The sequence below is a fragment of the Lepisosteus platostomus genome, chromosome 18 (assembly GCF_059453375.1).
Source record: "Lepisosteus platostomus isolate fLepPlt1 chromosome 18, fLepPlt1.hap1, whole genome shotgun sequence".
Lineage (NCBI taxonomy): Eukaryota > Metazoa > Chordata > Actinopteri > Semionotiformes > Lepisosteidae > Lepisosteus > Lepisosteus platostomus.
The window spans coordinates 17,015,929-17,035,000 of record NC_142628.1 but is presented as its reverse complement, the minus strand read 5'-3'; the positions used below and the strand labels follow the sequence as shown (position 1 = coordinate 17,035,000).

At 54.2% G+C, this 19,072-nt stretch overlaps 1 protein-coding gene across 38 annotated transcripts in view; it reads left to right on the top strand.

Moving 5' to 3' along the window:
• The first annotated feature begins 13,851 nt into the window (after positions 1-13,851).
• myrf (myelin regulatory factor) overlaps positions 13,852-19,072 on the top strand; it is a 73,129-nt gene continuing 67,908 nt past the window's right edge. For all 38 annotated transcript variants that reach the window (XR_015928126.1, XR_015928110.1, XR_015928105.1 and 35 more), the window contains exon 1: positions 13,852-13,988. Coding sequence is in view for 4 of the 38 variants with exons in the window: in XM_088611340.1 (XP_088467466.1) it covers positions 13,943-13,988 (46 nt within the window). In the remaining 34 variants the exon portion in view is untranslated. The remainder of the gene's footprint in view (positions 13,989-19,072) is intronic.

The window sequence follows — 19,072 nt, the reverse complement described above, 5'->3', positions numbered from 1 at the left end:
GGCTCCTCTGTGTGTGTCTCACTCCTGCTGCTGAGAGTGAGAGCTGGGCTCCTCTGTGTGTGTCTCACTCCTGCTGCTGAGGGTGAGAGCTGGGCTCCTCTGTGTGTGTGTCACTCCTGCTGCTGAGGGTGAGAGCTGGGCTCCTCTGTGTGTGTCTCACTCCTGCTGCTGAGGGTGAGAGCTGGGCTCCTCTGGGTGTGTCTCACTCCTGCTGCTGAGAGTGAGAGCTGGGCTCCTCTGTGTGTAACTCCTGCTGCTGAGGGTGAGAGCTGGGCTCCTCTGTGTGTGTGTGTGTGTGTGTGTGTGTGTGTGTCACTCCTGCTGCTGAGGGTGAGAGCTGGGCTCCTCTGTGTGTGTCACTCCTGCTGCTGAGAATGAGAGCTGGGCTCCTCTGTGTGTGTGTGTGTGTGTGTGTGTGTGTGTGTCACTCCTGCTGCTGAGGGTGAGAGCTGGGCTCCTCTGTGTGTGTGTGTGTGTGTGTGTGTGTGTGTGTGTCACTCCTGCTGCTGAGGGTGAGAGCTGGGCTCCTCTGTGTGTGTGTCACTCCTGCTGCTGAGGGTGAGAGCTGGGCTCCTCTGTGTGTGTCTCACTCCTGCTGCTGAGGGTGAGAGCTGGGCTCCTCTGTGTGTGTGTGTGTGTGTGTGTGTGTGTGTGTGTGTGTGTGTGTGTGTGTGTGTGTGTGTGTGTGTCACTCCTGCTGCTGAGGGTGAGAGCTGGGCTCCTCTGTGTGTGTATCACTCCTGCTGCTGAGAGTGAGAGCTGGGCTCCTCTGGGTGTGTCTCACTCCTGCTGCTGAGGGTGAGAGCTGGGCTCCTCTGTGTGTGTGTCTCACTCCTGCTGCTGAGAGTGAGAGCTGGGCTCCTCTGGGTGTGTCTCACTCCTGCTGCTGAGGGTGAGAGCTGGGCTCCTCTGTGTGTGTGTCACTCCTGCTGCTGAGGGTGAGAGCTGGGCTCCTCTGGGTGTGTCTCACTCCTGCTGCTGAGAGTGAGAGCTGGGCTCCTCTGTGTGTGTATCACTCCTGCTGCTGAGAGTGAGAGCTGGGCTCCTCTGGGTGTGTCTCACTCCTGCTGCTGAGGGTGAGAGCTGGGCTCCACTGTGTGTGTGTCACTCCTGCTGCTGAGGGTGAGAGCTGGGCTCCTCTGTGTGTGTCACTCCTGCTGCTGAGGGTGAGAGCTGGGCTCCTCTGGGTGTGTCTCACTCCTGCTGCTGAGGGTGAGAGCTGATACATGCACCCCCATACACACCCCCTCATACACACACATACACACCCCCATACACACACATACACACCCCCATACACACCCCCTCATACACACATATACACACCCCCATACACACCCCCTCATACACACATATACACCCCCTCATACACACCCCCTCATACACACATACACACCCCCTCATACACACATACACACCCCCTCATACACACATACACACCCCCTCATACACACATACACCCCCTCATACACACATACACACCCCCTCATACACACATACACACCCCCTCATACACACATACACACCCCCTCATACACACCCCCTCATACACACATACACACACCCTCATACACACATATACACACCCCCATACACACCCCCTCATACACACATACACACCCCCTCATACACACATACACACCCCCTCATACACACATACACACCCTCATACACACATACACACCCCCTCATACACACATACACACCCCCTCATACACACATACACACCCCCTCATACACACATACACACCCTCATACACACATATACACACCCCCTCATACACACATACACACCCCCTCATACACACCCCCTCATACACATATACACACCCCCTCATACACACATACACACCCCCTCATACACACATACACACCCCCTCATACACACATACACACCCTCATACACACATACACACCCCCTCATACACACATACACACCCCCTCATACACACATACACACCCCCTCATACACACCCCCTCATACACACATACACACCCCCTCATACACACATACACACACCCTCATACACACATATACACACCCCCATACACACCCCCTCATACACACATACACACCCCCTCATACACACATACACACCCCCTCATACACACCCCCTCATACACACATACACACCCCCTCATACACACATACACACCCCCTCATACACACATACACACCCTCATACACACATATACACACCCCCTCATACACACATACACACCCCCTCATACACACATACACACCCCCTCATACACACATACACACCCCCTCATACACACATACACACCCCCTCATACACACCCCCTCATACACACATACACACACCCTCATACACACATATACACACCCCCATACACACCCCCTCATACACACATACACACCCCCTCATACACACATACACACCCCCTCATACACACATACACACCCCCTCATACACACATACACACCCTCATACACACATACACACCCCCTCATACACACATACACACCCCCTCATACACACATACACACCCCCTCATACACACATACACACCCTCATACACACATATACACACCCCCTCATACACACATACACACCCCCTCATACACACCCCCTCATACACATATACACACCCCCTCATACACACATACACACCCCCTCATACACACATACACACCCCCTCATACACACATACACACCCCCTCATACACACATACACACCCTCATACACACATACACACCCCCTCATACACACATACACACCCCCTCATACACACATACACACCCCCTCATACACACATACACACCCCCTCATACACACATATACACACCCCCATACACACCCCCTCATACACACATACACACCCCCTCATACACACCCCCTCATACACACATATACACACCCTCATACACACATATACACACCCCCTCATACACACATACACACCCCCTCATACACACATACACACCCCCTCATACACACCCCCTCATACACACATACACACCCCCTCATACACACATACACACCCCCTCATACACACATACACACCCTCATACACACATATACACACCCCCTCATACACACATACACACCCCCTCATACACACATACACACCCCCTCATACACACATACACACCCCCTCATACACACCCCCTCATACACACATACACACCCCCTCATACACACATACACACCCCCTCATACACACCCCCTCATACACATATACACACCCCCTCATACACACATACACACCCCCTCATACACACATACACACCCCCTCATACACATATACACACCCCCTCATACACACATACACACCCTCATACACACATATACACACCCTCATACACACCCCTATACACACATATAGACGCACCCTCAAACATCCACACATACACATCCCCAAGCACACCCTCATACACCCCCAGATATACACACCCCTTTTCACACATACACACCCCCTCATAAACACATACTGTATACACACCCCCAGATATACACACATACACACCCCCTCATAAACACATACTGTATACACACCCCCTCATAAACACATATACACACCCCCCCAGATTTACACACACATACGTATACACGCACCCTCATACACATATACACACCCCCATGCACACACCATCATACACATCCACACATACACACCCCCCCACGCACTGCGTGCTGTTCCCAGGAATGCAGCAGGAATCCAGCAGGCTGTCAGCTCATGGATAGAAGCCACCTGTGAGCAGAAGGGGGCAGGGGTATCAGCACAGGGTGTGAGAGAGTATGTGTCTGTGTGAGTGTTTGAGAGAGTAGCTGTGTGTGTGTGAGAGAGAGAATCTGTGTGTGTGTGTTTGAGAGAGTAGCTGTGTGTGTGAGAGTGTGAGAGAGTATCTGTGTGTGTGAGAGTGTGTGAGAGAGTATCTGTGTGTGAGAGTGTGTGAGAGAGTACCTGTGTGTGTGTGTGTGTGTGTGTGTGTGTGTGTGTGTGTGTGTGAGAGTATCTGTGTGTGTGAGAGTATCTGTGTGTGTGAGAGTATCTGTGTGTGTGTGAGAGTGTGTGTGTGTGTGTCTGTGTGTGTGAGAGTATCTGTGTGTGTGAGAGTATCTGTGTGTGTGAGAGTATCTGTATGTGTGTGAGAGTATCTGTGTGTGTGTGAGAGAGTATCTGTGTGTGTGTGAGAGAGTATCTGTGTGTGAAAGTACAGTTGTGAGAAAAAGTTTGGAATTACCTGGATTTCTGCATGAATGGCTCCTAAAATGTGATCTGATCTTAATCATAATAAATAAAGATAGTCTTATTTAAACAACACACACACACACAACGCTTTACATTGTCCTATCATTATTGAACAAATGGTCAAAAAGTTCTGACTGGACATGTAGACCTGACCTGACCCGCACTGGACACGCTGACCTGACCTGCAGTTTACACAATGACCAGATCTGAACTTGACACACTGACCAGACCTGCACTGGACACAATGACCAGATCTGAACTTGACCCGCACTGGACACACTGACCTGACCCGCACTGGACACACTGACCTGACCTGAACTTGACACAGTGATCAGACCTGCACTGGACACACTGACTTGACCTGAACTTAACACAGACCAGACCTGCACTGGACACACTGACCTGACCTGGACTGGATATGCTGACCTGTCCAGTAGTGGACGCACTGGACATTCTGACCAAACCTGGACTGGCCTCACTGAGCTGTCCTGTAGTGGACACACTTACCAGACCTGGACTGGACACGTTGGCCTGTCCTGCATTGGACACTCCGAGCAGACCTGGACTGGACGTACTGACCTGTCTGGTAGTGGACACTGTGAGCAGACCTGATCTGTCTGGTAGTGGACACTGTGAGCAGACCTGGACTGGACGTACTGACCTGTCTGGTAGTGGACACTGTGAGCAGACCTGGCCTGTCTGGTAGTGGACACTCTGAGCAGATCTGGACTGGACGTACTGACCTGTCTGGTAGTGGACACTCCGAGCAGACCTGTCCGGTAGTGGACACTCTGAGCAGACCTGGACTGGACGTACTGACCTGTCCGGTAGTGGACACTGTGAGCAGACCTGGACTGGACGTACTGACCTGTCCGGTAGTGGACACTGTGAGCAGACCTGGAAGCTGCAGCAGCCCAGTGGCGTGCAGAGGCAGCTGTTCGCTGGGAGGAACAATCCCCACTCTGTGCAGAAGAAGGGAGGTGTTGTTCCCACAAACAGAGGCCAGAGAGAGCGAGACTCCAGCTGTGGGGGTAAACACAACAGCACGCCTCAGAGAGGCAGGGCAGCCGTGGGGCACAAACACTGGCATTGTCTCCGCACACCCTGAACAAGGCAGGGTGGAATCTCTCCTCCCCCAGCCCACACAGCAAACCTGAGCACAGAGTACAGTCTGAGCAGGGCCAGCTCACAGACACACAGAGACACAGATAGCATGAGCACCAGAGACACTGAGACACAGACAGCAGGGCCAGCTCACAGACACACAGACAGCAAGAGCACCAGAGACACTGAGACACAGACAGCAGGGCCAGCTCACAGACACACAGACAGCAAGAGCACCAGAGACACTGAGACACAGACAGCAGGGCCAGCTCACAGACACACAGACAGCAAGAACACCAGAGACACTGAGACACAGACAGCAGGGCCAGCTCACAGACACACAGACAGCAAGAGCACCAGAGACACTGAGACACAGACAGCAGGGCCAGCTCACAGACACACAGACAGCAAGAGCACCAGAGACACTGAGACACAGACAGCAGGGCCAGCTCACAGACACACAGACAGCAAGAGCACCAGAGACACTGAGACACAGACAGCAGGGCCAGCTCACAGACACACAGACAGCAAGAGCACCAGAGACACTGAGACACAGACAGCAGGGCCAGCTCACAGACACACAGACAGCAAGAGCACCAGAGACACTGAGACACAGACAGCAGGGCCAGCTCACAGACACACAGACAGCAAGAGCACCAGAGACACTGAGACACAGACAGCAGGGCCAGCTCACAGACACACAGACAGCAAGAGCACCAGAGACACTGAGACACAGACAGCAGGGCCAGCTCACAGACACACAGACAGCAAGAGCACCAGAGACACAGAGACACAGACAGCAGGGCCAGCTCACAGACACACAGACAGCAAGAACAGCAGAGACACACAGAGACACAGACAGCAAGAGCACCAGAGAACAAGACAGCAAGAGCAGCAGAGACACTGAGACACAGACACACAGACAGCATGAGCAGCAGAGACACACAGAGACACAGACAGCATGAGCAGCACAGAGACACAGACAGCAAGAGCACCAGAGACACTGAGACACAAACAGCAAGAGCACCAGAGACACAGACAGCATGAGCAGCAGAGACACAGAGACACAGACAGCATGAGCACCAGAGACACAGAGACACAGAGACACAGACAGCATGAGCAGCAGAGACACAGAGAAACAGACAGCAGGAGCAGCACAGAGACACAGACAGCAAGAGCACCAGAGACACTGAGACACAAACAGCAAGAGCACCAGAGACACAGACAGCATGAGCAGCAGAGACACAGAGACACAGACAGCATGAGCACCAGAGACACAGAGACACAGAGACACAGACAGCATGAGCAGCAGAGACACAGAGAAACAGACAGCAGGAGCAGCACAGAGACACAGACAGCAAGAGCACCAGAGACACTGAGACACAAACAGCAAGAGCACCAGAGACACAGACAGCATGAGCAGCAGAGACACAGAGACACAGACAGCATGAGCAGCAGAGACACAGAGACACAGACAGCATGAGCAGCAGAGACACAGAGACACAGAGACACAGACAGCATGAGCAGCAGAGACACAGAGACACCGAGACACAGACAGCAAGAGCACCAGAGACACAGACAGCATGAGCAGAAGAAACACAGACAGCAAGAGCACCAGAGACACAGACAGCATGAGCAGCAGAGACACAGAGACACAGACAGCATGAGCACCAGAGACACAGAGACACAGAGACACAGACAGCAAGAGCACAAAAGACACAGACAGCATGAGCAGAAGAAACACAGACAGCAAGAGCACCAGAGACACAGACAGCATGAGCAGCAGAGCCACAGAGACACAGACAGCAAGAGCACCAGAGACACAGAGACACAGACAGCATGAGCAGCAGAGACACAGACAGCATGAGCACCAGAGACACAGGGACACAGGGACACAGAGAGCATGAGCAGCACAAAGTCTGACTAACACACTGTCACTCCTCTGTCTGTCTGACACACCGTCACACCTGTGTCAGTAAGAGACACCGTCACACCTGTGTCTATCTCACACACCGTCACACCTGTGTCTATCTCACACACTGTCACACCTGTGTCTATCTCACACACCGTTACCTATCTCACACACCATCACACTTGTGTCTGTCTGACACACTGTCACACCTGTGTCTGACACACTGTCACTTCTGACTGTGTATGAAACACTGTCACACCTGTGTCTGTCTGACACACTGTCACTTCTGTGTCTCACACACTGTCACACCTGTGTCTGTCTGACACACTGTCACTTCTGTGTCTCACACACTGTCACACCTGTGTCTGACTGACACACTGTCACACCTATTTCTGTCTAACACACTGTCACATCAGTGTCTCACACACTGACACACTGTCACTCTTGTGTCTGTCTGACACACTGTCACTCCTGTGTCAGCTGACACATTGTCACACCTGTCTGTCTGACATACTGTCACTCCTGTGTCTGTCTGACACCCTATCACACCTGTGTCTGTCTGACATGCTGTCATACCTGTGTCTGACACACTGTCACTCCTGTGTCTGTCTGACACACTGTCACTCCTGTGTCAGCTGACACATTGTCACACCTGTCTGTCTGACATACTGTCACTCCTGTGTCTGTCTGACACCCTATCACACCTGTCTGTCTGACACGCTGTCATACCTGTGTCTGACACACTGTCACACCTGTGTCTGTCTGACACACTGTCACTCCTCTGTCTGTCTGACACACTGTCACTCCTGTGTCTCACACACTGAAACACTGTCACTCCTGTGCCTGTCTGACACACCGTCACACCTGTGTCTGACACACTGTCACACCTGTGTCTGTCTGACACACTGTCACTCCTGTGTCTGTCTGACACCCTATCACACCTGTGTCTGTCTGACACGCTGTCATACCTGTGTCTGACACACTGTCACACCTGTGTCTGTCTGACACACTGTCACTCCTCTGTCTGTCTGACACACTGTCACTCCTGTGTCTCACACACTGAAACACTGTCACTCCTGTGCCTGTCTGACACACCGTCACACCTGTGTCTGACACACTGTCACACCTGTGTCTGCCTGACACACTATCACACCTGTGTCTGCCTGACACACTGTCACACCTGTGTCTGACAAACTGTCACTTCTGAGTCTGTCTGAAACACTGTCAAACCTGTGTCTGACACACTGTCAAACCTGTGTCTGACACACTGTCACTTCTGTCTGTCTGACACACTGTCACTCCTGTGTCTGTCTGACACACTGTCACTCCTGTGTCAGCTGACACATTGTCACACCTGTCTGTCTGACATACTGTCACTCCTGTGTCTGTCTGACACCCTATCACACCTGTGTCTGTCTGACACCCTATCACACCTGTGTCTGTCGAACATACTGTCACTCCTGTGTCTGACACACCGTCACTACTGTCTGTCTGACACACTTTCGCACCTGTCTGTCTGACACACTGTCACACCTGTGTCTGTTTGACACAGTCATACCTGTGTCTGTCGAACATACTGTCACTCCTGTGTCTGACACACTGTCACTCCTGTCTGTCTGACAATCTGTCGCACCTGTCTGTCACACTGTCACTGTTGTGTCTGCCTGACAAACTGTCACACCTGTGTCTGACACACTGTCACACTTGTGTCTGACACACTGTCACTGTTGTGTCTGTCTGACAAACTGTCACTCCTGTGTCTGTCTGATATACTGTTGCAACTGTGTCTGACACACTTTCACTTCTGTCTGTCTGACACACTTTCACTTCTGTCTCTGACACACTGTCACGCCTGTGTCTGACACACTTTCACACCTGTGTCTGACACACTGTCAAACCTGTGTCTGTCAGACACACTGTCACTCCTGTGTCTGTGTAACACACCATCACACCTGTGTCTTTCTGAAACACTGTCACTCCTCTGTCTGTCTGACACACTGTCAAACCTGTGTCTGTCAGACACACTGTCACTCCTGTGTCTGTGTAACACACCATCACACCTGTGTCTTTCTGAAACACTGTCACTCCTCTGTCTGTCTGACACACTGTCACACCTGTGTCTGTCTGACACACTGTCACTCCTGTGTCTGTGTAACACACCATCACACCTGTGTCTTTCTGACACACTGTGACCCCTGTGTCTCATACACTGTCACACATGTGTCTGACATGCTGTGACACCTGTGTCTGTCTGACACACTATCACACCTGTGTCTGACTGACACACTGTCGCACCTGTCTGTCTGACACACTGTCACTCCTGTGTCTGTCTGACACACTATCACACCTGTGTCTGTCTGACACACTGTCACACCTGTGTCTGTCTGACACCCTATCACACCTGTGTCTGACTGACACACCGTCACACCTGTGTCTGACACACTGTCACACCTGTGTCTGCCTGACACACTATCACACCTGTGTCTGCCTGACACACTGTCACACCTGTGTCTGATAAACTGTCACTTCTGAGTCTGTCTGAAACACTGTCAAACCTGTGTCTGACACACTTTCACACCTGTGTCTGACACACTTTCACACCTGTCAGTAAGAGACACCGTCACACCTGTGTCTATCTCACACACCGTCACACCTGTGTCTGTCTGACACACTGTCACACCTGTGTCTGACACACTGTCACTTCTGACTGTGTATGAAACACTGTCACACCTGTGTCTGTCTGACACCCTATCACACCTGTGTCTGTCTGACACGCTGTCATACCTGTGTCTGACACACTGTCACACCTGTGTCTGTCTGACACACTGTCACTCCTCTGTCTGTCTGACACACTGTCACTCCTGTGTCTCACACACTGAAACACTGTCACTCCTGTGCCTGTCTGACACACCGTCACACCTGTGTCTGACACACTGTCACTCCTGTGTCTGTCTGACACACTATCACACCTGTGTCTGCCTGACACACTGTCACACCTGTGTCTGACAAACTGTCACACCTGTGTCTGTCTGACACACTGTCACTCCTCTGTCTGTCTGACACACTGTCACTCCTGTGTCTCACACACTGAAACACTGTCACTCCTGTGCCTGTCTGACACACCGTCACACCTGTGTCTGACACACTGTCAAACCTGTGTCTGACACACTGTCACTTCTGTCTGTCTGACACACTGTCACTCCTGTGTCTGTCTGACACACTGTCACTCCTGTGTCAGCTGACACATTGTCACACCTGTCTGTCTGACATACTGTCACTCCTGTGTCTGTCTGACACCCTATCACACCTGTGTCTGTCTGACACGCTGTCACACCTGTGTCTGACACACTGTCACTCCTGTGTCTGTCTGACACCCTATCACACCTGTGTCTGTCGAACATACTGTCACTCCTGTGTCTGACACACCGTCACTACTGTCTGTCTGACACACTTTCGCACCTGTCTGTCTGACACACTGTCACACCTGTGTCTGTTTGACACAGTCATACCTGTGTCTGTCGAACATACTGTCACTCCTGTGTCTGACACACTGTCACTCCTGTCTGTCTGACAATCTGTCGCACCTGTCTGTCACACTGTCACTGTTGTGTCTGCCTGACAAACTGTCACACCTGTGTCTGTCGAACATACTGTCACTCCTGTGTCTGACACACCGTCACTACTGTCTGTCTGACACACTTTCGCACCTGTCTGTCTGACACCCTATCACACCTGTGTCTGTCTGACATGCTGTCACACCTGTGTCTGACACACTGTCACTACTGTCTGTCTGACACACTTTCGCACCTGTCTGTCTGACACACTGTCACTTCTGTGTCTGTCTGACACACTGTCACACCTGTGTCTGTCTGACACACCATCACACCTGTGTCTGACATACTGTCACTCCTGTCTGTCTGACACACTTTCGCACCTGTCTGTCTGACACACTGTCACTTCTGTGTCTGTCTGACACACTGTCACACCTGTGTCTGTCTGACACACCATCACACCTGTGTCTGACATACTGTCACTCCTGTCTGTCTGACACACTGTCACTCCTGTGTCTCACACACCGTCACACCTCTGTCTGTCTGACACACTGTCACTCCTGTGTCTGATAGACTGTCACTCCTGTGTCTGTCTGACACACTGTCACTCCTGTGTCTGACATACTGTCACTCCTGTCTGTCTGACACACTGTCACTCCTGTGTCTCACACACCGTCACACCTCTGTCTGTCTGACACACTGTCACTCCTGTGTCTGACACCCTATCACACCTGTGTCTGTCTGACACACTGTCACTCCTGTGTCTCACACACTGACACACTGTCACACCTGTCTGTCTGACACACTGTCACTGCTGTGTCAGCTGACACATTGTCACACCTGTCTGTCTGACATACTGTCACACCTGTGTCTGTCTGACACATTGTCACACCTGTCTGTCGAACATACTGTCACTCCTGTGTCTGACACACCGTCACTACTGTCTGTCTGACACACTGTCACACCTGTGTCTGACACACTGTCACTCCTGTGTCTGTCTGACAAACTGTCACTCCTTTGTCTGTCTCACACACTGTCACCTCTGTGTCTGACATACTGTCACTCCTGTGTCAGCTGACACATTGTCACTCCTGTGTCTCACACACTGTCACACCTGTGTCTGTCTCACACACTGTCACCTCTGTGTCTGACATACTGTCACTCCTGTGTCAGCTGACACATTGTCACCTCTGTGTCTGACACACTGTCACTCCTGTGTCTGTCTGACAAACTGTTACTCCTGTGTCTGTCTCACACACTGTCACACCTGTGTCTGACACACTGTCACTCCTGTGTCTGTCTGACAAACTGTCACTCCTTTGTCTGTCTCACACACTGTCACACCTTTGTCTGACACAGTCACTCCTGTGTCTGATATACTGTCACTCCTGTCTGTCTGACACACTGTCACTCCTGTGTCTCACACACTGTCACACCTGTGTCTGTCTCACACACTGTCACCTCTGTGTCTGACATACTGTCACTCCTGTGTCAGCTGACACATTGTCACCTCTGTGTCTGACACACTGTCACTCCTGTGTCTGTCTGACAAACTGTTACTCCTGTGTCTGTCTCACACACTGTCACACCTGTGTCTGACACACTGTCACTCCTGTGTCTGTCTGACAAACTGTCACTCCTTTGTCTGTCTCACACACTGTCACACCTTTGTCTGACACAGTCACTCCTGTGTCTGACATACTGTCACTCCTGTCTGTCTGACACACTGTTACTCCCGTGTCTGATAGACTGTCACTCCTGTGTCTGACACACTGTCACACCTGTGTCTGACACACTGTCACACCTGTGTCTGTTTGACACACTGTCACTCCTGTGTCTGTCTGACACACCGTCCTTGCTGTGTCTGACACACTCCTCCTGTGACCCTGGCGCCTGGTCAGTCTGCAGTCTGTAGTCTGTGGCCCGAGTGCCCCTTGCTGGACTTCTGCTGATCGTGTCGGTTTTACCGAGGAGGAGGAAACGTAACGCTCTTGACTGGTCTCGCCGGAACAATGAACTTGTGGCCGCGGCCTCGGGAGGAGAAACAGGTGTTGAAAACGGTTGGTTTGGGCAGGAGCGCCGGTCCCGCGGCCGGGAGGACGGACAGAGCAGCTCGTGGCGGAGGCGTGTCGATGCCGCTCACCTGGGGCAGAGGGGCCGGGTCTCGGGGCGGAGCCGAGCAGCGCAGCGCAGCGCAGAGCAGCGCCCCTCCTCTCACAGCGCTGCTGCCCTCGCCGGGATTCACGGACCGGACCGCGGAGAGCTGTGAACTAGCGGATTCGGTTCCGGACGATGCTGACCCGCTAAGGCGGAGGAGTTTCGTGTGTCGGTGGTGGAAAAGTCTGAAACACTTTCTCGGTTCAGCTGCTACCTGTGGGGCGAGCGAGTGAGCGAGCGAGCGGGGCAGAGAGGAGCCCAGCCCGCAGCGGAGACTCGGGGCAGAGACTCGGGGCAGAGAGGAGCCCAGCCCGCAGCGGAGACTCGGGGCAGAGACTCGGGGCAGAGAGGAGCCCAGCCCGCAGCGGAGACTCGGGGCAGAGAGGAGCCCAACCCGCAGCGGAGACTCGGGGCAGAGAGGAGCCCAGCCAGCAGCGGAGAGCCGGGGCAGAGACTCGGGGAAGAGAGGAGCCCAGCCCGCAGCGGAGAGCCGGGGCAGAGACTCGGGGCAGAGAGGAGCCCAGCCCGCAGCGGAGACTCGGGGCAGAGAGGAGCCCAGCCCGCAGCGGAGACTCGGGGCAGAGACTCGGGGCAGAGAGGAGCCCAGCCCGCAGCGGAGAGCCGGGGCAGAGACTCGGGGCAGAGAGGAGCCCAGCCCGCAGCGGAGAGCCGGGGCAGAGACTCGGGGCAGAGAGGAGCCCAGCCCGCAGCGGAGACTCGGGGCAGAGACTCGGGGCAGAGAGGAGCCCAGCCCGCAGCGGAGAGCCGGGGAGGCGCGCAGGTCCTCAGCCCGGCGGCGGGCGGGCGAAGCCGGGCGATGACGGCCGGGCTGCCCGCGAGTGGAGCAAGAGACTACTGAGGGAGAGGACGGCCGAGCAGCCGCCGCAGAGAGACACAGGGACCCGCTTCACTCCCCTCCGGGCCGCCATGGGCCCGGTCTAGACCCGAGTCCGGCTGGGAGAGACACCTGGATGGAGGTTCCGGAGAGGACCCGCTAGAATGGATGTGGTCGGTGAAACGGAAGCCTTACAGCGATTCTTTGAAGGTAGTGCTGCTATTATTATTATTATATGATGATGATTATTGTTGGACCGCGTTTTTAAGGTCCGCTCAGTCTCGAGCTGCACCTGAGCGACAGGGTGGCCTCGAGGCGCCAGTGCTCGTGCCCGAGCTCTGTCTGTGTGGAGCCCGCACGTTCTCCCCGGGCTCACCCTGGGGTCCGTCATGCTGGGAGGTTAGCGTGGCCCCGGGTGCGAGAGTCTGCGGCCCTGCGCTGGTGAGACGCTCCCGGCCTCCTGCCCCGCCCTGCACTGTGAGGAGGTGGCCGATCAGAACTGTTTTGTATAGCGCCTTTGCGGTCAGACAAAGGAAGCGGACGGTGAGAGGAGGAGGCAGAATGACCGGACCCTCAGGGCCGTCGGAGAGCAGAGGCCCTTCTGAGTCCGGACGTGACAGGGCTTGGGGCAGGAGCCTCTGAGCTCTGGGGCGCAGCGGGAGAAGCCCCTGTCACCCCCAGAGTGTCCGCAAGCTGGGGGGACAGACAGGGGGCCGGGGGTCAGCTGAGGGAAGGCTGGGAGCTGGGGGCAGCTCGGACAGGTGCTGAGGCGCCACGCAGGGCCCTGTGGCTGAGCAGGAGGGGGATTAGGTCAACGTGACAGAGAAACTGGGAGAGATGGACGCTGCTGTGGGCTGTTGGACCACAGTGACCACCCAGTGCACTGCTGTACTGCTCTGTCACAGACAGGGGGCAGCTCGGAGTCGGGGCTTGAATACCTGGGTGATGAGCGCTGTAGTGTCCCAGTGTCCCAGTGTCCCAGTGCCCGTGTCCCAGTGTCCCAGTGTCCCAGTGTCCGTGTCCCAGTGGAGGCTGCTGCTGCAGGAGGGGTGAGGAATGTGGTGCTCAGCTCATGTGCGGATCAGGATGATAGAAATTCTGCAAGTGTATCTGCAGCTCCTGGAGTCTGTCCAGCAGGTTCTGTACACATCCCCTAGACCCAGCACTGACCCTGACCCCAGCACTGACCCGGACACTGACCCTGGCTCCAGCCAAACACTGACCCTGACCCCAGCACTGACCACCCTGACCCCAGCAAAACACTGACCCTGACCCCAGCAAAACACTGACCCTGACCCCAGCACTGACCCTGACCCCAGCAAAACACTGACCCTGACCCCAGCAAAACACTGACCCTGACCCAAGGACTGACCCTGACCCCAGCACTGACCCGGACACTGACCCTGGCTCCAGCCAAACACTGACCCTGACCCCAGCAAAACACTGACACTGACCCCAGCACTGACCCTGACCCCAGCCAAACACTGACCCTGACCCCAGGACTGACCCTGACCCCAGCACTGACCCGGACACTGACACTGACCCCAGCACTGACCCTGACCCCAGCCAAACACTGACCCTGACCCCAGCACTGACCTGGACACTGACACTGACCCTGACCCCAGCAAAACACTGACACTGACCCTGACCCCAGCAAAACACTGACACTGACCCCAGCACTGACCCTGACCCCAGCACTGACCCTGACCCCAGCAAAACACTGACCCTGACCCTGACCCTGACCCCAGCCAAACACTGACCCTGACCCTGACCCTGACCCCAGGCAAACACTGACCCTGACCCTGACCCTGACCCCAGCCAAACACTGACCCTGACACTGACCCTGGCCCCAGGCAAACACTGACCCTGACCCCATCAAAACACTGACACTGACCCCAGCACTGACCCTGACCCCAGCAAATCACTGACACTGACCCTGACCCTGACCCCAGCAAAACACTGACCCTGACCCCAGCCCAACACTGAGCCTCGCCCTGACCCCAGCACTGACACTGATCCCCGACACTGACCCTGACCCCAGCAAAACACTGACACTGACCCCAGCACTGACCCTGACCCCCGCACTGACCCCAATACTGACCCCAGCACTGACACTGACCCCAGCACTGATCCTGACCCTGACCCTGACACTGACCCCAGCCCAACGCTGACCCTGACCCCAGCCATACCCCAGCCGGACCCCAGCCCAACACTGACCCCAGCACTGACACTGACCCCAGCCCAACACTGACCCCCGCACTGACCCCAGCACTGACACTGACCCCAGCACTGACCCCAACACTGACACTGACCCCAGCACTGACCCCGACACCGACCCCGACACCGACCCCAGCACTGATACTGACCCCAGCACTGACCCCAGCACTGACCCCGACACTGACCCCGACACTGACACTGACCCCAGCACTGACCCCGACACTGACCCCAGCCCAACACTGACCCCAGCCCAACACTGACCCCCGCACTGACCCCCGCACTGACCACAGCACTGACCCCGACACTGACACTGACCCCAGCCCTGACCCCAACACTGACACTGACCCCAGCACTGACCCCGACACCGACCCCGACACCGACCCCAGCACTGACACTGACCCCAGCACTGATACTAACCAGTATACTGATACTGACTGATACTGACTGATACTGTCGTCAGTGCTGGGGTCAGTGCTGGGGTCAGTGCTGGGGTCAGTGCTGGGGTCTGGCTGGGGTCAGGGTCAGTGCTGGGGTCTGGCTGGGGTCAGTGTCAGTGTTTGGCTGGGGTCAGTGCTGGGGTCAGTGCTGGGGTCTGGCTGGGGTCAGGGTCAGTGCTGGGGTCAGTGCTGGGGTCAGGGTCAGTGTTTGGCTGGGGTCAGTGCTGGGGTCAGTGTCGGGGTCAGTGTCAAACTCAGTGTGACAGACTGAGCATGTCAGTGGGTCAGAGTGTCAGACTCAGTGGGTCAGTGTCAGTGTGTCAGGTCAGTACAGTCTCAGTGTCAGTGTGAGACTCAGTTTGTCAGGTTTTAGTGTAGTAGTGTCAGTGTCAGACTCAGAGTAGTAGTGTCAGTGTCAGACTCAGAGTAGTAGTGTCAGTGTAGTAGTGTCAGGGTCAGTGGGTCAGTGTCAGTGTGGTAGTGTCAGACTCAGTTGGTCAGACTCAGTGTCAGTATAGTAGTGTCAGTGTCAGACTCAGTGTCAGTGTCAGTGTGGTAGTGTCAGGGTCAGTGGGTCAGTGTCAGTGTCAGTGTAGTAGTGTCAGACTCAGTTGGTCAGACTCAGTGTCAGTATAGTAGTGTCAGTGTCAGACTCAGTGTCAGTGTCAGTGTGGTAGTGTCAGTGTCAATGTAGTAGTGTCAGTGTCAGTGGGTCAGTGTCAGTGTCAGACCCAGTGTCCATGTCAGTGTGGTAGTGTCAGACCCAGTTGGTCAGACTCAGTGTCACTGTGTCAAACTCAATGTGACAGACTGAGCACATCAGTGGGTCAGTGTGTCAAACTCAGTGTGTCACTGTGAGACTCAGTGGGTCAGTGTCAGTGTGTAAGTGTCAGTGTGTCAGGTCAGTACAGTCTCAGTGTCAGTGTGAGACTCAGTTTGTCAGGTTTTAGTGTAGTAGTGTCAGACTCAGTGTCAGTGTAGTAGTGTCAGTGTCAGACTCAGAGTAGTAGTGTCAGTGTAGTAGTGTCAGGGTCAGTGGGTCAGTGTCAGTGTCAGTGTGGTAGTGTCAGTGGTCAGTGTCAGTTTCAGTGTCAGACCCAGTGTCCATGTCAGTGTGGTAGGGTCAGTGTCAGTGGTTTGGGTGTAGTCTCAGTGTGGTAGGGTCAGTTTCAGTGGTTCGGGTCATTGTCAGACTCAGTGTCTGTGGTTCAGGTCAGTGTCAGACTCGGTGTCAGTGTAGTAGTGTCAGTGTCAGACTCAGAGTAGTAGTGTCAGTGTAGTAGTGTCAGGGTCAGTGGGTCAGTGTCAGTGTCAGTGTGGTAGTGTCAGACTCAGTGTCAGTGTGGTAGTGTCAGACTCAGTTGGTCAGACTCAGTGTCAGTGTAGTAGTGTCAGGGTCAGTGCATCAGTGTCAGTGTGGTAGTGTCAGACTCAGTTGGTCAGACTCAGTGTAAGTGTAATAGTGTCAGACTCAGTGTCAGTCTCAGTGTCAGTGGTTCGGGTCAGTGACTCAGTGTGTCAGGTCAGTCTCAGTGTCAGACTCAGTTGGTCAGGTCAGTGTCAGTCTAGTAGTGTCAGTGTCAGTCTCGGTGTCAACGCAGTAGTGTCAGTGTAAGACTCAGTGGGTCAGGTCAGTCTCAGTCTCAGTGTCAGTCTAGTAGTGTCAGTGTCAGTGTGGTAGTGTCAGTGTCAATGTAGTAGTGTCAGTGTCAGTGGGTCAGTGTCAGTGTCAGACCCAGTGTCCGTGTCAGTGTGGTAGTGTCAGACCCAGTTGGTCAGACTCAGTGTCATTGTGTCAAACTCAATGTGACAGACTGAGCATGTCAGTGGGTCAGAGTGTCAGACTCAGTGTGTCACTGTGAGACTCAGTGGGTCAGTGTCAGTGTGTAAGTGTCAGTGTGTCAGGTCAGTACAGTCTAAGTGTCAGTGCAAGACTCAGTTTGTCAGGTTTTAGTGTAGTAGTGTCAGACTCAGTGTCAGTGTCAATGTAGTAGTGTTAGTGTCAGACTCAGTGTCAGTGTAGTAGTGTCAGTGTCAGTCTCAGAGTAGTAGTGTCAGTGTAGTAGTGTCAGGGTCAGTGGGTCAGTGTCAGTGTGGTAGTGTCAGACTCAGTTGGTCAGACTCAGTGTCAGTGTAGTAGTGTCAGACCCAGTGTCAGACCCAGTGTCCGTGTCAGTGTGGTAGGGTCAGTGTCAGTGGTTTGGGTGTAGTCTCAGTGTGATAGGGTCAGTCTCAGTGGTTAGGGTCATTGTCAGACTCAGTGTCTGTAGTTCAGGTCAGTGTCAGACTCAGTTGGTCAGACTCAGTGTCAGTGTAGTAGTGTCAGGGTCAGTGGGTCAGTGTCAGTGTCAGTGTGGTAGGGTCAGTGTCAGTGTGGTAAGGGCAGAGTCAGTGGGGCAGGGTCAGTGTCAGTGCCAGTGTGGTAGGGTCAGTGTCAGTGGGTCAGTGTCAGTGTGGTAGGGCCAGTGTCAGTGGGTCAGGTCAGTGTCAGTGGTTCAGGTCAGTGTCAGTCTCAGTGTGTCAGTCAGTGTGGTAGGGTCAGCATCAGTGGGTCAGTGTGAGTGTGGTAGGGTCGGTGTCAGTGGTTCGGGTCAGTGTCAGTGTCAATGTGGTAGGGTCAGTGTCAGTGTGGTAAGGGCA